General features: G+C 43.7%; 1 protein-coding gene across 1 annotated transcript in view; it reads left to right on the forward strand.

Annotated features, from left to right (window-relative positions):
- Positions 1–21415, forward strand: part of ASPM (assembly factor for spindle microtubules) — a 147933-nt gene that overhangs the window by 37790 nt on the left and 88728 nt on the right. Inside the window, exons 5-6 of the mRNA XM_082266196.1 lie at positions 9825–9932; positions 10133–10279. Coding sequence (XP_082122322.1) covers positions 9825–9932; positions 10133–10279 — 255 coding nt within the window. The remainder of the gene's footprint in view (positions 1–9824; positions 9933–10132; positions 10280–21415) is intronic.

Here is a 21415-nt window from a genome sequence, read left to right on the forward strand (position 1 = left end):
GAGGAGGAGGAGGAGGATGAAGAGGTAACATTTCCAAGGCTTTCAGGGCAGTCATTCGCAAGGGGCTCCGAGGGTGGGTTCCTGCACACGCAAACGCCAGGGACGCAATTGTCCAGCAGGGGCACAGTTCTGGAGGATGAGGAGGATGAGGAGGAGGAGGAGCTGGAGGAGGAGATGGAACCATGTTCACAGCAGGGTGGCACCCAGGCCAGCTCATGGCCATCACTGGTGCGTGGCTGGGGGGATACAGAGGACACGGACGATACACCTCCCACAGAGGACAGCCTTTCGTTGCCTCTGGGCAGCCTGGCACACATGAGCGATTACATGCTGCAGTGTCTCCACAACGACCGCCGAGTTGCCCACATTCTAACTTGTGCTGATTACTGGGTGGCCACGCTGCTGGATCCCCGTTACAAGGACAACGTACCGTCCTTAATTCACTCACTGGAGCGCGATCGCAAGATGCGCGAGTACAAGCGCACGCTGGTAGACGCCATGCTGCTGGCATTCCCATCTGACAGCGGGGCCACAGTGGAAGCACAAGGCAGAGGAGGAGGAGGAGGAGGTCGCCAACGCAACCAGGGCACCGCCAGCACCTCAGAAGGCAGGGTTAGCATGGCCGAAATGTGGAAAAGCTTTGTCAGCACGCCACAACAAACAGCAGCACCAGCAGCTCAGATGGAACGTCTTAGCAGGAGGCAGCATTTTACCAACATGGTGGAGCAGTATGTGTGCACACGCCTACATGTAGTGAATGACGGGTCTGCCCCCTTCAACTTCTGGGTCTCCAAATTGGGCACATGGCTTGAGCTTGCCCTTTACGCCTTGGAGGTGCTGGCGTGCCCTGCAGCCAGTGTATTATCTGAACGGGTATTTAGCACGGCTGGGGGCGTTATAACAGACAAGCGCAGCCGCCTGTCCAGAGACAATGTGAACAAGCTCACGTTCATTAAAATGAACCAGGCATGGATCCCACGGGACTTTTCCGTACCTTATGCAGAATAGCAATGGATACCGACCTTACCCACCCATTGTTCCATTTTTGCTCTTTCTCACTCTTTTGGGGTGTACCCTCATTTAAAATTTTTGAAAAGAAGCAGTGTTGGCTACCTCGTCCTCCTCCTCAGGGCCAGATTAATGTAGGGGCTATTGGAGCTGCAGCTCCAGGCCCCTACCTTTTATATAGGCCCCGGGTTGGCCATATTCACTGTTACCGCTCTTCTGTCACTTGTAAACACAGAAGTCTGGCTTCTATGCTCGCTTCCCCAGGCAGCACCCTCAGAACCTCCCCACACAGCGTGAAGGCCGGACAAGGAGGGACAGTTGGCGATGCATGGATGTGTTTATGGGCTTCAGAGACAGCATCCCATGTTGAATTAGGCATGCATGGCTGCACCCTTCCTCTGGGTGCATGGCAAGGCATGGCCCTTAAGGCCCTTCAAAATCCTCAGCACCAAGCCCATGATGCTGTTAATCCGGCCCTGGTCCTCCTCCACCGCCGCTTCCACCTACACCGCCCATAGGTGTGCGCAGCCTATTGCATTAAGGTGTGCACCCCAAAGTTGAAATACACATGCATGTGTTTGCCAGCAGGGAGAGTAATGTATCGGGGCCATGTACCTGTAGGCAAGGAGAAATAGAGCAGAGCAGGTCCCAGGGAGATCTTTCCCATCTCCTCACTGGCAATGCTATGTGCCCTAGGTGATTAGGGTGTGCCCAGGCACACCCAGCACACCCTGTGCGCACGCCTATGTCACCGCCACATCCACCACCACCTCAACCTCCCTCCTACTCCATATGACCCTCGTCCTTCAGAGATGAAGAAGAACATTGTTTTATTTTTCTGTTTTTTTTTTGTTGTTTTAAGTTATTTCCCTATCCACATTTGTTTGCAGAGCACTTGCCATGCTCTTAATTACGTTTTGCTGCCATTTGCAGCACTCTAGCCCTTTCCTTTGGTGTTTTAGAGCCATTTTAGTGCCTTAAAGTTCGGGTCCCCATTGACTTCAATGGGGTTCGGTGTCCGGGAAAAGTTCGGTAAAAGTCCGGGACACGGACCCGGACTTTTTTTTAAAGTTCGGCCGAACCCGTCGAACACGGACATCTAGGTGTTCGCTCAACCCTAGTTATCAGTGCTCACCTCTTTTTGAAATTGCTAGTTGCCTGACTGTTTCTGGTTTTATTACTTTGTGTCTTTTGACCTGTGTTATATCACGGATATGTGATCATTTGTTTCTTTTTCGTTCATTAATGGACACATCTCCTTATCTTCTTGACCATTGGGTTATGCTGCCCTCTGCAGGAGTAGGACACTAGGCAGGAAAAGGCTTGACTATGCCTATGGGGCAGTCCCAGGGGGTATACTCCTACTTTTCAGCCATAGGCACCCATTTTTTTTTTTTTCTGCCTAGTTAGGAGTAAGGACCTAGTTCCTTGCTGAGATCTCTGGTCCTAGCAATTTTTTCCTTTTTTAAATGGAATTTCTTCCTATCTTTATTTTTGTTCCTGTGAGAATCTACTATCAACTGCCGGACTGGGCTACGAACTGGATAATCTAGATCCAGAGGGTCCCCCCATTCTGGCCAGTAAACGTGTGCAGGCCTCAGCTCTGCGCTAGGTCAGCTGCGACATAGCCCCACTGGACGGGGGCTGGCCTGCGAGTTAAACGTCTCCCGAGGGCGCATGCAACCTGGCCTCGGCCTGAGTCGCAGCTTTCCTCCCGACCGACAGCCTCCCCTATTCCGATGGAGCAGTGGTCTGTCAGGAGCGGTGCCTACCCTGTTCCTGGAATAAGTAGCTGTCCCACCCCTCTAACCCTGGAGGTTTATGGGGTGGACGTGGGCCCCTCCCTGGAACAGTCAGACCACCCAATTCCCCTCCTTTCTATGCAACGTCCCCCCCCTCCCCTTCTCGGTGGTCCTCTGCGAACTTGTTTCCTCCCATCTGCCCACACCCCCACAACTTCCCATACCTTTTTAGGTCTGTCTGGGATGTCAAGCTGGCGATGGGGGAGCGCGCCGCCGGCAACCTGAACGATCGACCTATGAGAGGAGGCTGTATCTGGTGGGGGCTCATGCCAGGGCTCCTCTTCCTGCTTAGATCATGTTCGGTGCTTTTGGAGTGCCCCTGGGCCCCAGGGAGCCGCATGGTGCCACCATTTTCTTTGTAGCCTTTTGTGCAGTAGATCAGTGGCCATGTTTGTGTAGCCTCGGTGGCCATTTTTCTTGTGTTTTTTTTTTTTTTTTTCACTGCAAATGGCGGCAGCTAATGTTTTTGAAGCTGTAGGATGGTGATTTCGGAGGTGGGAGCCCCTCTTTATCCCCTAGCGCTGACTCCTGGATCTTTCTCTTCCTAATCGCTGCATGGTGTGCAGTTTGCAGAAAAGAAAAATGCAGAGGGCGCAACAGCCTTGCGCATTACCTTTTTAATCACAGCTCTGAGGAAGGGGAGACACCCCCGAAAAGCGTAAGCTGTATTTAGAGGTCTACATCTTATGGTCTGTCCTAGCGAACTACGCCCAGTGGACTTTTTCGGTGGACTTATCGTACTTTGTGCCTATTATTTATCCATTTTTGTGAGTATGATGTACATACGTTTTTAAACAATAAATAGTTTTATAAGGTAATGCGCTAGGCTGGTGCACCCTCTGCATTTTTTCTTTTCAGTTTCCTTTGAAGTTTCCCCGACCCTTTGAGTGGCAGCACAGCAGGACAACGACAATAGCAGCTAAGGTCGGTTTCCAGTTATCCAAGTCGCATAAATAACTTTGCGCAGGAGCATCTATTTTCTGTGTGCAGTTTGCATTCTGGGGTGCTGCCAGCGAAGCACATTTCCCCACCTGATTCCCCTCTCAGAGGCTGCTGGTCCCCCTTGGTCCCAACCATCCATGCGTGGTCCTGGAGTCTCTTGTGTCTCGGGTTGAAGTGGCTTGCAGGCAACGGGCTAGCAAAAAGCGCCCCCCCCCCCCCTTCCCCTGCCTCATCTGTCTCATCAGATACGGACACACTGGGTGGTTTGGCAATGAGGCCGGTATTCACCATTGCCCTAGTGTCGCAAACTCTGAGTGGACTAAGCTCTTACACCGTGACCTGGAGGGGGAACAGCTCCCCACTGTTTTTGCCGAGCTGGCAGACCAGCTGGTCCAGGGGCTGCAGTTAATCTGTGATGCCTCTTTGGCTGCCGCACCCCTGATAGCTCGCCTCTCTGTTTTGGCAGTGGTCCTTCGGCGTGTCTAAGGCTCAAGTGCTGGTCTGCGGATTAGACGTCTAAAAAGGCCTTGACTGATCTTTCTTTCCAAGGAGATCGCCTGTTTGGAGCTACCCTGGTTACCAATAAAGGTCTCACAGTGGGGAAAAGTACTTTTATTCCGAAGGCTACTAAGGACGAGGAACCTCATTGCAGACCTGGAACTTCCTCCTCTGCTCATAAGAAGCTTTTCAGGGTCGACTGACAAGGGTTCGAAGCCTTTCAGGACCTCTTCAGGAGGATCCAAACTAACCTGGTCTGGTAAACCAAGCTTGGGCTTCCATAGACCAGTGGACAAGGCTCCTTCTGCATGAAGGTGTACCCTCGCCCATATCGGGGGTGGGGAGGGGACGTTTTCGCTGGTTTCCGGATCTGTGGACTTCCCTGGTGCAAGACAAGTGGGTCCACAAAGTAATTTGGTCTGGCTACAAGATCAAGTTTCGCTCTTGTCCCCCAGCAAGGTTTTTTCCTTCCACCTTTAGCTGTCCCCAGACCGCTTAAGGGCCTGTTTTGGGCTGTACAAGACCTGTTCCTTCAAGGGGTCATTGTCTGGTTCTGACCTTAGAAAGTTTTCAGGGTTTTTACTCAAACTTGTTCACAGTCCCTTGGAAGGAAGGCAAAGTGCCTCCAATCCTGGACCTCAAGGCGCTCAACTGCTTTGTGCGGGTGCACATTGCAATGTGTGCCAGTCACCAGAGTTTTTTCCCGCTTTGCTGTGGGAGAGGAGCATTATCAGTTTGTGGCGTTACCCTTTGGTCTCGCCTCTGCTCGTCGGATCTTCGCAAAGGTGTTTGAACTGGCGCTAGCTTTGCTTCGCTACCGGGGGATCGCATTACTGGGCTACTTGGACGATCCCCTTCTGCGAGCGGAGTCTCCCTCTGTTCTGGTGGAAAACCTGGAGATTTCAATATGAACTCTGCGAGTTCGGCTGGATTCCGTATTTTCAGAAGTCTGCTCCTGGCTCCATCCACAAAGCTGAACTATCTGGGCCTGACTCCGGACTCGGACTTTGCTGGAGTGCTCCTTGCTCTGGGCAAACTTCAGAAATTGCAGGCTGTGATTCGCCTCCTGCTGTCCCAACAGATGGTTGTCCCTCCAGACTTGCGGGTGCTGAGCCTGATGGTGTTTACCATTGAGGCGGTTCCATTTGCACAGTTCCATACGAGGTCCCTGCAAAGAGATTCTTACCAAATGGGACAAGGCTCCGCAGTCTCTGGACAATCAGATCCAGCTGAGTCGGGGAACGAGGGAGTCCCTGATATGGTGGCTTCATTCTGCGGCGCTTCGGCTGGGAAAATTCTTCCTCCCCTTGTATTGGACAGTGGTCAACACAGATGCCAGTCTGTCCATCTGGGGAGGCATCCTGGGCAAGCGTTCTGCTCAGGGGATCTGGACGCTGGAAGAGTCCAGACTACCGATCAATGTCTTGGTACTCCGAGCGATAAGACTGTGTCTGGATCATTTGACGGATTGTCTTCAAGGTTGTCCAGTGCGCATTTATTTGGACAATGCAATGGCTTATGTCAATCAAGAAGTGTCCTGGTGGCTCTGGGGGTAGTTGGCATTCTAAGGTGGGTAGAACAGTTTGTTCCAGCCCTCCCCTCCGTACACATTCCCGGGGTGGAAAATTGGCAGGCAGATTACCTCAGTCTGCAGTCGTTGGACCAAGGGGAGTGGTCCATTCACCTGGAGGTGTTTTATCAGCTGTGTTTTTGGTGGGACACCCCCGAGTTGGATCTGTTGGCTTCTCCTCTCAAAAGAAAGATGGAGGTTTGTGGCTCGGTTAAGGGATCCTCTGGCAGATGCCACAGATGCGCTGGTGGATCAGTGGGGTCAGTATCGGCTGATTTACGCTTTTCCCTCCTCTCGAACTTCTGCCAAGACTTCTACGTAGGATAGAGGCAGAAGGGTTTCCAGTCATCTTAGTGGCTCTGGACTGGCCTTGTTGGGCTTAGTATGCCAATCTGGTGCAGCTGGTCGCCGATGTTCCTTGGAAGCTTTCTCCCAGGAGAGGATCTGCTGTCCCAACGATCTTCCATCCTGCTGTACAGTTGCTGGCTTTGACGGCTTGGCTGTTGAATGCCAGGTGCTGAACGATCAGGGTTTATCTGAATTAGTGATTCCTACACTATTGAAAGCTAGGAAATCTACTTCTAGGAAGATCTAACATAGTACGTGGAAGACGTACAATGCTTGGTGTGAGTCGCTTGGGGTTCTTCCTTGCTCCGTCTCGGTGGCTCAGATCTTAACCTTCCTTTTAACAGGGGGTTGAACAGAAGCTGGCCTTGAGTACCATTTAAAGGCCAGGTGTCGGCTTTGGCGGTCTTCTTCCATTGACCTTTTGGCCACACTTCCTGGTGCATACCTTTCTTTAGGGTGTCTGACATATTGTCCCTCCAGGGCGGGCTCTGTTTCCACCTTGGGTTCTAAATTTGGTGCTTTCAGCTCCATCCCTTTGAAAATATTCGGGAGATTTCCCTGCTTGCGCTGTCTCAGTAGGTGGCCTTTTTGGTGGCTATCATCTCTGCGCACAGGGTGTCCGAACTGGCAGCATTATTCTGACGTTATCTGGTGATTCACAGGGATAAGGGGGTTCTTCACCCCTGTCCGTTGTCCCTTCCAAAGGTTGTCTCTGATTTTCATTTGAATGAAGACATTGCGTTGCCTTCCCTGTGTCCCAGTCCTAAACATCCGAAGGAAATTTCCTTGCATGCCTTGAATGTGGTCCGGGCAATTAGGGTGTACCTGGCAGCTACGGAATCTTTCAGGAAGTCAGACTGTCTATTTGTGCTCACGGACAGACCTCAAATGGTTGTCTGCTTCCTCTGCGACCATTTCCAGATGGATAAGACAGACAGTGGTCAGGCCTATTCCATCCGGGGTCAGGTTCTTCCTTTCCCTTTCAAGGTGCACTCTACTTAGGCGCTTAATGCCTTCTGGGCCTTCCATCATCAGGTGTCAGTGACGCAGGTTTGCAAGGCGGCCACCTGGTTGTCTGTGCACAGTTTTGCAAAGTTTTACAAAGTGAATGTGTTTGCATCTGCGGATGCTTCTTTTGTAGTTTTGCAGGCTGCTATTTAGAGGACTTGTCCTCCTTTTTGAAGGTGTTTTTTTCAGGTGAGCTCCAGTTGTCAATAGTTGAGCTCCAAGTTACCTAGTTGGCTATGTTTAGCCTTGGGGAAGTTTGTTTTCTGCTGTCCCCACCCCTCATGTTTGACACTGCATTGGGACGTCCCTACTGTCGTGAAGATGAAGAGCTGTGTCCGTCAATGAACGCAAGAAAAAATTGGACTTTTGACTTACCATAAAATCCATTTCTCTGATGTTCGTTGATGGACACAGCACCCGCCCCTCTTTGGAGTTCGGGTTTTTCTTCTAAATCTGCTTGTTACAAAACTGAATACCTATAGCAGAAAGTGGGAGTATACCCTCAAGATTTTTTTCTCTGCCTAGTGTCCTCCTGTAGGGGCAGTATAACCCTATGGTCATGAAGATGAAGAGCTGTGTCCAGCAATGAACATCAGAGAAATGAATTTTATGGTAAGTCAAAAATCTTTTTTTTTTTTTTTTTTTTTTTTTGGGGTTGTTTTCGATACAAAGAGAGACCAAACTAAAATACTTTTAATAAGTATTTAAATACATTTGATAAACCTAATGACATATACAGATATTAGAAAATCCACTATGAATACTTAACTGAAGATGCTGTTTTTCCGCCACCGAGTCCCATCTGCTTACTCAGTGGGGCACACAGGTGATCGCAGATGCATGCATGATTGCAAGCACTGAAGACGAGACTGGTATTACAACTTGTGTGTGTGTGTTGAGGAAATGGCTAACTCATCCATTTCTGGAGCAAAATGACCTAAGGAAAATGGCACATTCCTAAAAGAAGAGTGTGTTGGCTTGTTATAGTATGAGTTTGCTAAGGTATCCAGGATATTAGAGGCTTTCTTATGTCTTGTATGGCTCATTAGCCAGGTTAAGAATTCATTATTAGATAGTGATGCAATAATAATAATAATAATTATGAAATATGCAATTTCCCCATCAACCTGGAAGAAGCATGAAGTAAGCCAATGCTCTTGATTTGCATGCTTGTTCCAAGACACGGGCTTAAAAGATGATGTCCAGGTAAGATCTTAATCGCATACTAACATAGGTCCACCTTGAACCAGGCCTATGTATATTTCATACCTGAGTGACTGCTGTGAAAGCTGACAATCGCTGTAGTAATTGGTGATCTTTCGGTCAGATTCCCAGCCAACGTGTTCTACTGCACATAGGGTGGTACACGCTCCGCTCTGCCTCTATTCACAAACCGTGTGTTTTTTATTAATAAAAAAAAAAAATATATATATATATATATATATATATAATTTTTTTTTTTTTTTAATGAATACAAGGCTGGATGAGAAAGCGGGGGCCATGACATAGGTGATTTTCCACTACCACAGTGGTCCAAGCTGGACCAATGTAAGTTCTATTTAGATTACATCTAGAGCTCAGCTTTAAAGTGTTACTAAGCCCAGGATCCTCCATTCATTTGCTATATCTGGTCTCCCACAGTACACGGCATGGAAATGCAATTATTTTAGTAAATATGAACTGCTAAATACTTTTTCTAATCAGCAGTTAGAATAGTCTTGTGACTTTAGCAGTGTCCAGCCAAGCACTTGTTAAAGCTTGTAGGAGGTGTTTTCTTACTGTGCTATGAGACTGCAAGACCCCTGACCCTCTGTTTGGACAGTGCTGATTGGCCCTGTGCTGATAACATGAACTCTCAAGAAAAGAAAAAAAAAACTCTCTAGCAATACATACCAAACTGTGCAGCCTGACTATAAGCTCTGTGTTATCCGGGGACAGTGGAAGGAGGGGAGGATCAGAGAAGCAAGGATCAAACATCCTTTTTACACAATGCACATGATTAACCTCTTAGATTCCATAATGAGTATAATCATCATGCTTTACTGCATATGCAGACTGATTTTACTGTTGTGGGTTTATTGACACTTTTAATTGAAAGTAAGTTGATAAACTTTACTGCAAGGCAACAGGGATCTCCTCAAGAAAAGTTCAAGCCGAACTTCAGGAATGATCTATATAGAATACTTGAATCGGTCCAGCTTGACGCAATGTAGGTATGCATATCTCATACCTTCTTCCAATCGAAGAACACCTTGTATTAACGGGGGGGGGGGGGGGGGAACAGTGCCAAACGAGAGGATCCCCTGTGATCAGTGTACAGAGCGGAAGCCACTCACATTGAACCCGAGCAGGACCTGAAAGATTGCAGCTGTTACTGGTAGTTTCACTAACTATACAGTGATTGTCAGCTTTCCCAGTAGCCTATCAGGTGTGAGATATGCATACTTCTGTCCTGCCAAGCTGGACCAGTAAAAGTCTTTAAATACGGATGTTTCCTTGGGTTCAACTTCAGCCTTTGGAATTCACAGCCTCCATTTTTAGTTTATTTATTCATTACTAGAAGTTTATTTTAAAGAGTTGTATGATCGAGCCAGTAACTGATGTTAATTTTTATTTGCCTATTTTGCTTTTAATTGAATATCTTCCAGATAAGACACGGTTGCCACAGTTACATTCTGCTGTCGTCTTTAAACATTCCCAGAGAGTTGTTGCTGTTCCACAGTCAAAGCTGACTTTCATGAAGTCTGCTAAAACAGGTATGTACATCAGAAAGTTTAAACCTTAATCTGATACTGAAAATAAACATCGAAGAGTTTTATTTTTTTTTTTGCCATTTGAGCAGTTTACAGTGTTACTGGTAAAATGTCTCTTTAATCAAGTAAGTATTCTTGGACATCTGTAGACACCCACTAAGCAGTATAAAGTAAATTGGTAATGAATTGTTTCCTAATTGCAGTCATTCCTCGGCATCCCATGCCATTTGCTGCCAAAAATATGTTTTATGATGAACGCTGGATGGCAAAGCAAGAACGAGGCTTTACCTGGTGGCTAAACTTCATCCTCACCCCAGATGACTTTGCTGTTAAAACAGATTCCATGAAAGGTCAGTTTTTCAATAGGCACTGTGGGGAAGGGTTGGACTGTTTTGTTTGTCAGACTTTGTAAATGCTAAAACAAAAAATAGGGCGCTGTCCCTTTTTATATGTTATAATAAATATCCAGATCAATTCTGAACTAAATTAATCTGTGGATTCAAGGTGCAAAAATAAGCAAAAAAAAAAAAAATGCAAATTAAATAATGTCTAAACCATAAATGCAATAGTGAATATCAAGCAGTAAACAAATTTATATTGAAAGTGTACAGATAAATACAGTATAGTATCATTAAAAAGACACCAGAGAAAGTCTCTTAAGTTACAAAAGTACAAAAGTCCTCATATAGGTAATGATGATAAAGGTGCTCAGTGCTGAAAAAAGTCCTCTAAAAGTGCTTGCTTGCTCAGAAGTGCTCCTTCAAAAAAAAAAAAAAAAAAAGAGAGGGCCGCTTACCAATCAGTATTCATCCCGAGTTACAGGGATCAAGAGGGCATGAAATCCATTTTCAGGTAAGAAGCTCCCATACAAAATCGAATCATGACCGTATGCTTCCTCAGTAGATTGCAATGGACTATTAAGAACCGGCCCTTCTGGCATCACAAAATCGCTCTCCACGGGATCATGTATGAGAGACCAGGGAAAAACTCATAAAGCCAGATTCACTTTTATTAAAAAAGAATGTTGCACGTACAATTAGGCAGTGTATAAAAGGCATCAAGTATAAAACAAGCTAGCCGCAGTGTCTCCTGTGCGGCCGGCATGTGATGACATCACATACACTCCGCCCAATGCATTTCCCAAAAAATGGCGTCCTCTGGGATAGGAGGGTTGATTTTAAATACGGTCTGTGTACCCATTGGGGAGATTTACCCTGACTTCTGTCCATGTGACAGGTAATGGAAAAGGAATCTAGAAATACTGTGGGGTAATGGATGACAAAAACTCAAGAGGTTCCAACTCTCTACCACCTTATCCAAAACTGGGGGGAAATTTATTTTGATGGAGATGGTCATTACTTTTTAGTTGAGATGAAAGTGATACATAAGCTAAAAACATTCCTTGCATTAAGGTAAGAAACCTTTTCATTTCTCTGCCATCCCCCCTTCCCTGTGTGAAGGGGAAGAGAGGGGAGAACAGCTCCAGCTTTGCACTGCTGCATCTATTCCCCCCCCCCCCCCACCCCTTTCTTTTCACACAGCACTCGAGCAGCCATTGTCTTCTGCCGCTGTCGATCAAATGTAGTGAGGAGGAAGTGGGAGTGGGGCTAAGTCTCGCTGTGTAAATCTATGGAGCGTGGCTCCATAGACGCACAGCTCGGGAGCATGCAGACCCTTTGTGCCTCCATAGCAAGCAGCTTGCTATGAGGACACGAAGAGAAGAAGCCAAGATCGCCTCCGGGGGACCCAAGAAGAGGTGGATCAGGGCTGCTCTGTGCAATACCACTGCACAGAGCAGTTGAGTATAACAGGTCTGTTTATTTTATTTTGGAAAAAAATTACTTTAGTAACCCAATATAGTTGTTATATGGTATATCACAAAAGTACGTACACCCCTCACATTTTTGTAAATGTTTTATTAAATCTTTTCATGTGCCAACACTGAAGAAATTACACTTTGCTACAATGTAAAGTAGTGAGTGTACAGCTTGAATAACAGTGTCAATTTGCTGTCCCCTCAAAATAACTCAACACACAGCCATTCATGTCTAAATCGCTGGCAACAAAAGTGAGTACACCCCTAAGTGAAAATGTCCAAATTGGGCCCAAAGTGTCAATATTTTGTGTGGCCATCATTATTTTCCAGCACTGCCTTAACCCTCTTGGGCATGGAGTTCACCAGAGCTTCACAGGTTGCCACTGGAGTCCTGTTACACTCCTCCATGACAACATCATGAAGCGGGTGGATGTTAGAGACCTTGCGCTCCTCCACCTTCCGTTTTTGAGGATGCCTCACAGATGCTCAAAAGGGTTTAGGTCTGGAGACATGCTTGACCACTCCATCCCCTTTACCCTCAGCTTCTTTAGCAAGGCAGTGGTCATCCTGAAGGTGTGCTTGGAGTAGTTATCATGTTTAAATACTGCCCTGTGGCCCAGTCTCCGAAGGAAGGGGGATCATGCAAGATGCTGTACTCATGATCATTTTATTGAAGTTTCCCTGATGGTGGTGCATGGTACATTAAGGATCAATGGTACAGGACAATATTGTGGTAAGATATTCTAGGGGAGGCACAGTGATTCAACCAGCACACCTGGCAATGTTGTGTTGTATGTGTAAAATAGTATAGATAGCTACCAGGTAATTGGTTACCATAATCCCGTCATAAATTGAAAGAGAAACCCCCTTAGGTTTGTGGGACTTTAAGGGTAACAGTAAAGGCTCTCATAAGAGAAGTTTTAACGTGAAGTAGTTATAAAATTATTTATTTTGTAAGGTTGTGGTTGTAACAGACAATCATCATAAACTGTACATGTTTAAGTCATAGAATCGAAAAAGCATGAATGATACAATACAGTTGTAGGTACATAGCAGAGTCCAACGCGTTTCAAACTGTTTGTTTTAGTACATAAATCTTCCTCAGGGAGTCTGCATATGTTCCTGAAATACATGGTCAAATGTAAGTTCCAAGAAACAGAATATATATAAACATTTTACAGTGAAAAGTTTTTTATACATGTAAAAAGTATTATTAGCATCTGCGACCACAAGTTGCCCTTAAAGAGGTCCTGGAAAGCCTCTTGCTAGTCCAGGATACTCCTAGAGAGGAAACCTACTCCCAAAGATTGAAAAGGAAAAAGGAAAAAGGGGGGAAGGGGGAAGAAGAGGAAAGGGGAGGGGAAAGAAAGAAAAGGGAGGGAAAGGGGGGGAAAAAGAAAAAGAAAAGAAAAAGGGGAAGGATGAAAAGACCCCTTGTGTTAAAAAGACATACCTGCAAAACAGTAGAGCCCAAAAGAAAGTTCCCCTTCGGGGGGATTGAAACTCCCATGCGTTGAGAGCTAGAGTCAGGTATAAAGATTTATTTTGTATCTGAAACAGTGAGTATATTTACAACTGTCAGAGATCCAGGGTTAATGTAAGTATGTATATAAACATTATTACAGAAAATATTCATGTAAAATTCACCTGTTATGATGATTTTCATGTAGACATATAAAGAGGGGAAAAAAGAGAAAACGAAACCAGGAAAAATAGGGAAAAAAGGGAAAAAAAAAAAAGGGCTAATTTTTCCCAGGAAAATATTATCTTCCGATGTATATATCTCTTGGATTTATTGAAGTGGGACCCTATCAGGGGAAAAGGAGATATATCTTTTCAGCTTTGGTAGATCAAGATAATGTATATATTATATTAAGTAATGTGATTAAAATAGCTCTTACCTCACTAATTTATTGGAGGGTGTGGGGTATCCCATCAGTTTCCAGGGGTTTTGGGGAGACCTATATCTTCCCAATGGGAATATAAGTCCTTGCCTGAAAGGTATAGGACAGGGATAATATGCCTATATAGGTATACATTTTGCATATCTTATTATTAGTTAAAAGTAGGTATTCCACCTGAGACGATCATACCGTTCTGATTGAAGCCTGTCGTCACCGTATCCAATGAGGACAGCAACATATCATCCTATGAGATATAGGATGTGATCTAAAATTACTCGTCCTATGGATCCTGATAGTCACATAAAGAGAAAAATAAGATAAAACCCTCTTGTAATAAGTTGCCATCATAGTTAAGAAAAGAGTTTTTAGTTATATAGGTCTCCTCCAGAGTACTCACTGTTATGTATGGATATCGGAGCGATAGGCGTTCGGTGTTGCATCGGAGAGATAGCTCTCCGTTCTGGCTCTCGGCGTCCCCTTAAGTACCCAAGTGTCCAGAGTCTCGTGGTGATTCCCGCGGGAGCTTTGTAAATAGTTACGTCATATCCGTCTTTTACCACCGGAAGTTCCCCGGACTGGCGGTGACATCACATCCGCCCAAATCAAAGGCTCCGACGTGTGTCATTTCCGCCTGAAATGCCCGGAGATTATTCCGCTGGACTGGCGGTGACGTCATGTCCGCCCTTTTCTCTAATAGACTCCGCTAATATGTCCGCCTAAGTTGTAGCGGTATAGTCATGCGGTAGATACATAGAGGGGGGATAATTTTAATTAAATTTAATTTTTAATAGAAAGTGAAATAAACTTGTGAATGGGATAAATAATACCTATCTATATTGTATATAGAGACTGCTAGTGGACACTTGTTTTAAAGAAAGGGGAAATCTGTAGAAGATAACGCCCCAGGCACGGGTGATGCGTATATCCCCTGGAAAAGATTGACCAGGGGTTTCAGGATGAGACATATGGAGCATAGCAACCAAATGTTAACATCCCGGAAACGCTCGTTTCTCCAGATGTTTGAGGGGCCTATTGGTGGTCCCCATAGGAGATGTCTCCCCGTGCCGGGCTCTCATTTGCAGGGGAGCCCCCCGAGGGGAAAGAAAAAAAAAAAAAAAGGATGGTATAAATGCCATGTTGGTGTCAATTACATGGACAGGGATACACGTTGGCTGGTAGGCCTACACAATGGGAAGAAAAAAGGAGATAACAGAATCTAGAAAAGGGGGGGTTTTTCAAAAAGAGGGAAAGGAAAAACCTCTGGTGCACAGGAGAGGGGGGGGCAGGAGGGGCAAAAATTCCCCAATCAGGGGATATTTTGCACAGAGAAGACCCAAAACCGGTCTGTAGTTGTAAATCCACCCACCCAGAGTTGACCTGTGACAAAAGGGAAAAATGTTAGTCGCAGAATGCATCACATATTTATTTTGGACAGTTTAAATGTATATCCAATTTAGGATATATTAGTATATTATAATGTTGATGATTTTGTGACCCACTTAGAGATCTGATATCTCATAAAGTTTGGTATCTTAGTACTATCACATAATCACGATGGGGGGAGGGGGGGAAAAGAGGGGGAGGGTTTTACAATGTAGTAATGGTCCTAGTTTGAATAAGGAAAAGGTATTTGAGATCTAAGTGAGAATTTTATCCACATTTATATGAAGTGTGGAGTATATTTCCCAAGGGAAAGGGGACATAGAGAGTGAGGACCCTCAGTCTGTTTTCCCCGAGGAAAATCCCTCTAGAAAAGGCCTATAACTTTCCGCCTCATTTAGGCCAGGGGGGGTGGTTGCCGCAAGCCTAGCAATCCAGCGCATTTCCCGCTGGAGTAGCTGCTTGTTCCAATCACCCCCCCTGGCCGGTATATGTACCCTTTCAAGGGCATAAAAAGTTACCTTGGGGGTCCTGTATTTGTGCGTAATTGCCATATGCCTACCGAGTGGTAGATAGAGGTCTCCAATATTGAGACTCTGCATATGCTTATTGATGCGTTTTCCTAGTTCTTGCTTGGTCTTCCCGACATAGAAGGCCTTACATTCGCAGCGCATCAAATACACGACCCCCTTAGTTTTACAATTTACAAAATGTCTGGGTTGAAAAATTTCACCATTGGGCAGTGTGGTTGTTTTGCATCTGACTATCACTTTGCATTGATCACATCTACCACAGGGGAATGTGCCTTTTTGTTGACATGGGTCCTCTCTATTGGGGCCTTTGTACTCACTTTGTACTAGAGTATCTTTTATAGAGGTGGCTCTTCTGTATGTGATGGCTGGGGCTGGTGTCACTATATGTTGGAGGATAGGATCCTCCCTGAGTATAGCCCAGTGTTTTTTTAGAATTCCATAAATATTCTCATGTTCAGTTGAATAATTTAAAATTATTCTTGGTGGATTCCTGGAGGGTATTTCTTCCTGTTTCTGAGGTTTGAACAGTAAGTCCTGTCTTTTTAGGATTTGTACTTTGTTGTAATTTTTCCTGAGACATGATCTGGAATATCCCCTTTCTAAGAGTCTCTGTGTCAATTTATTTGCCTTTTCTTTGAAGTTTTTCTCAGAGGAACAATTTCTTTTAATTCTTAAATATTGTGAGTATGGAATAGATCTCTTAAGGGGTTGAGGATGAAAACTTTCTGCATGAAGCAGTGTATTGCCAGCTGTGGCTTTTCTGAATAAAGTGGTTGATAGTTGACCATCATCCTCTTTGATGATGGTAATATCAAGGAAGTCCACAGATTTAAAGTCATACTTCATAGTGAAAAATAAGTTCATATTATTTTCATTCAGTTTAGTAAGACACTCTTTAAGTAAATCCACCGGGCCATCCCATACCATGAAGATGTCGTCGATGTATCTCTGCCACAAAAGAAAGTGGCAAGAGTACATCGACAAGTCTTCATTGGTAATGATTTTATGCTCCCACTCCCCCAGGTACAGGTTCGCGTAGGATGGGGCACAGCAAGTCCCCATTGCTACTCCCTGTACCTGGAGGTAGTGGGAGCCTTGAAAAGAGAACACATTGTGTTCTAAGATAAATTTCAACAAATCCACAATAAATTTATTGTAGTTTGGTTCTTGTTGTCCCCTTTGTAGCAGAATATTTTTGATGGCCAAAAGGCCTTTGTCATGTGGTATAGAATTATAGAGGCATTCTGCATCTATGGTTACTAGAATAGCGTTCAACGGAATGGTAACATTTTCTATAATTTGAAGCATATGAATAGTGTCTTTAGTGTAGGATGTTAAGCCAATTACATGGGGTTTGAGGTGGGCGTCCACAACACGGCTGGCAGTTTCTGTTATACTACCGTTACCCGATATTATGGGGCGGCCGGGTGGATCTCTCAGGTTTTTATGGACTTTAGGTAAACAGTAGAATGTGGGAGTACGTGGATGTGATATCCTCATGTACTCCCACATCTCTGTAGTAATGGTGCCAGTAGTTCTGGCTTCATCAATGATAGCATAGTATTCTTTATTGAATTGTTGGACTATAGAGGCAGAAATTTTTTGATAACACGTTGTGTTGTTTAGAAGTTTATAACACATCTTCTCATAATCCACATTGTTCATTAGAACAATGTTCCCCCCCTTATCACTTGGTTTTAAGGTGATGTTATTATCTTTTTGGAGGGTTTTAAGGGCTTTACGTTGGTTTGGGAGGAGGTTATCTATAGTAGGGTTGACGTTTAGTTTGTTGATATCTTTTGAGACTTGTCTCACAAACAAAGCTATTGTGGGATTTTGATTTAATTGAGGAAATTTTGGAGATTTTTTCTTGAATTTTTTAGTTGGAGCTGGATCCTTTTTTTGTGTTTGTATGGATTCCTCATCGGAAGAACTGCTGAGGTTTTCCCAAATTTCTTGGTCATCGTAACCACTCTCCTGTAACAATATATTTAAGTCCCTGAGGGCTCGATATTCTGCCGCTTTTAATTTGGAGTCAGGTCTCTGCATTTTATCCGCTTGTTTGAAAAATTTGCTTTTGAAAAAAATATCCCTTGCAAAAAGATTAATGTCTTTAATGACACTAAATTTATCTGTTTTCTGACTTGGGCAGAAAGATAATCCTAAATTAAGTAGATCCTCCTCCTCCTGGGTTAAAATATGAGAAGAGAGGTTTATAATGGTTAATCGATTTTGTCGGTTATCTTTACTGCAAAGGAGTCCATGCTGGCTTGTGTTTTGACTGCCAGTCGCGTGTGAGGCTTCCCTAAAAAAATCCCCTTATTTACCGTGCCTTGAGTTTTATTGCCTGTCGTCCCTTCAAGTTGTGATCCGCTAGGATCTTGATTCTCGTTAGGGCCACTCATATTTTCACTAGTTGTAGCGTCGTTATTTCTAGATTGTGATGCTTGTCCTCGTGGTGTGTTGGTTTTAGTCTTAGTTTTATCTTTGTTTTTTCTCATTTGTGGATAGTCCGCTCGAGGACGACCACGTGAGTTAGATTGAGAGGAATTGGAGGCAGATGAGTCAGAGGAATGATAGTCACTCCTCTTGTATTCATTTCTGCGTCTTATATTCCGTTGTCCTGAATTCCATTTATACGCTTTACCTTCATTAAAGGCTATCCGATCTCTCCAGTATTTTTTCTCCTTTCTTTGTAATATTATTCTGTTATAGTCCTCCAGGTAAGTTTTTAGTTTTACCTCTTGTTCTATATAAAGAGGAGATGTTTTTAAAGGAGTAAGTTGTTTATTAATGGTAGAAACCTCTGATTCTATATGTTTCAATTGTTTTAAATATTCCGTTTGGAGAAGAACCATTAAATTTCTTGAGCATTCATTAAGAATTCTCTCCCAATCTTGTTTCAATTCCTGCGAAATATTTTCCAACGTTGGGAAGATCTGAATCCTCAATCCTAGAGGATTCAGACCTTCCTTCACATATTTATCGAATGTTTTAATATGCCAGTGTAGCGCTGACTTTTTTTCTAAAAATCTCTTTAGAGTAGAAAATAGAGTGTAGATGTCTGATTCTATTTGTTCCTTTTGTTGGAATTTACTCTCAATACCTGACATTAACTCCTCCCATCCATCCCCCTGAAACCCTCCCATTTCTCTTTCAATTTATGACGGGATTATGGTAACCAATTACCTGGTAGCTATCTATACTATTTTACACTTTACGTTTCGGGTGGATAACAAACCCTACCCCCATCTTTTTAGATAACTACCTGGTAACCCACTTTTTTGAGATTAATTAATTTACTAGTTTTCTTACATATTAAAAGGGCTAAGGCGGGAAATAGTTTCCACAATAGATTTCCCCTATATACCCTCTATCAGGCTATCTATATAGCCTGCTCTATACCGCATCTTCGAGATGGGAGGGTTTCAGGGGGATGGATGGGAGGAGTTAATGTCAGGTATTGAGAGTAAATTCCAACAAAAGGAACAAATAGAATCAGACATCTACACTCTATTTTCTACTCTAAAGAGATTTTTAGAAAAAAAGTCAGCGCTACACTGGCATATTAAAACATTCGATAAATATGTGAAGGAAGGTCTGAATCCTCTAGGATTGAGGATTCAGATCTTCCCAACGTTGGAAAATATTTCGCAGGAATTGAAACAAGATTGGGAGAGAATTCTTAATGAATGCTCAAGAAATTTAATGGTTCTTCTCCAAACGGAATATTTAAAACAATTGAAACATATAGAATCAGAGGTTTCTACCATTAATAAACAACTTACTCCTTTAAAAACATCTCCTCTTTATATAGAACAAGAGGTAAAACTAAAAACTTACCTGGAGGACTATAACAGAATAATATTACAAAGAAAGGAGAAAAAATACTGGAGAGATCGGATAGCCTTTAATGAAGGTAAAGCGTATAAATGGAATTCAGGACAACGGAATATAAGACGCAGAAATGAATACAAGAGGAGTGACTATCATTCCTCTGACTCATCTGCCTCCAATTCCTCTCAATCTAACTCACGTGGTCGTCCTCGAGCGGACTATCCACAAATGAGAAAAAACAAAGATAAAACTAAGACTAAAACCAACACACCACGAGGACAAGCATCACAATCTAGAAATAACGACGCTACAACTAGTGAAAATATGAGTGGCCCTAACGAGAATCAAGATCCTAGCGGATCACAACTTGAAGGGACGACAGGCAATAAAACTCAAGGCACGGTAAATAAGGGGATTTTTTTAGGGAAGCCTCACACGCGACTGGCAGTCAAAACACAAGCCAGCATGGACTCCTTTGCAGTAAAGATAACCGACAAAATCGATTAACCATTATAAACCTCTCTTCTCATATTTTAACCCAGGAGGAGGAGGATCTACTTAATTTAGGATTATCTTTCTGCCCAAGTCAGAAAACAGATAAATTTAGTGTCATTAAAGACATTAATCTTTTTGCAAGGGATATTTTTTTCAAAAGCAAATTTTTCAAACAAGCGGATAAAATGCAGAGACCTGACTCCAAATTAAAAGCGGCAGAATATCGAGCCCTCAGGGACTTAAATATATTGTTACAGGAGAGTGGTTACGATGACCAAGAAATTTGGGAAAACCTCAGCAGTTCTTCCGATGAGGAATCCATACAAACACAAAAAAAGGATCCAGCTCCAACTAAAAAATTCAAGAAAAAATCTCCAAAATTTCCTCAATTAAATCAAAATCCCACAATAGCTTTGTTTGTGAGACAAGTCTCAAAAGATATCAACAAACTAAACGTCAACCCTACTATAGATAACCTCCTCCCAAACCAACGTAAAGCCCTTAAAACCCTCCAAAAAGATAATAACATCACCTTAAAACCAAGTGATAAGGGGGGGAACATTGTTCTAATGAACAATGTGGATTATGAGAAGATGTGTTATAAACTTCTAAACAACACAACGTGTTATCAAAAAATTTCTGCCTCTATAGTCCAACAATTCAATAAAGAATACTATGCTATCATTGATGAAGCCAGAACTACTGGCACCATTACTACAGAGATGTGGGAGTACATGAGGATATCACATCCACGTACTCCCACATTCTACTGTTTACCTAAAGTCCATAAAAACCTGAGAGATCCACCCGGCCGCCCCATAATATCGGGTAACGGTAGTATAACAGAAACTGCCAGCCGTGTTGTGGACGCCCACCTCAAACCCCATGTAATTGGCTTAACATCCTACACTAAAGACACTATTCATATGCTTCAAATTATAGAAAATGTTACCATTCCGTTGAACGCTATTCTAGTAACCATAGATGCAGAATGCCTCTATAATTCTATACCACATGACAAAGGCCTTTTGGCCATCAAAAATATTCTGCTACAAAGGGGACAACAAGAACCAAACTACAATAAATTTATTGTGGATTTGTTGAAATTTATCTTAGAACACAATGTGTTCTCTTTTCAAGGCTCCCACTACCTCCAGGTACAGGGAGTAGCAATGGGGACTTGCTGTGCCCCATCCTACGCGAACCTGTACCTGGGGGAGTGGGAGCATAAAATCATTACCAATGAAGACTTGTCGATGTACTCTTGCCACTTTCTTTTGTGGCAGAGATACATCGACGACATCTTCATGGTATGGGATGGCCCGGTGGATTTACTTAAAGAGTGTCTTACTAAACTGAATGAAAATAATATGAACTTATTTTTCACTATGAAGTATGACTTTAAATCTGTGGACTTCCTTGATATTACCATCATCAAAGAGGATGATGGTCAACTATCAACCACTTTATTCAGAAAAGCCACAGCTGGCAATACACTGCTTCATGCAGAAAGTTTTCATC

Source organism: Pelophylax lessonae (genome assembly GCF_965119305.1).
Source record: "Pelophylax lessonae genome assembly, chromosome: 8".
NCBI lineage: Eukaryota > Metazoa > Chordata > Amphibia > Anura > Ranidae > Pelophylax > Pelophylax lessonae.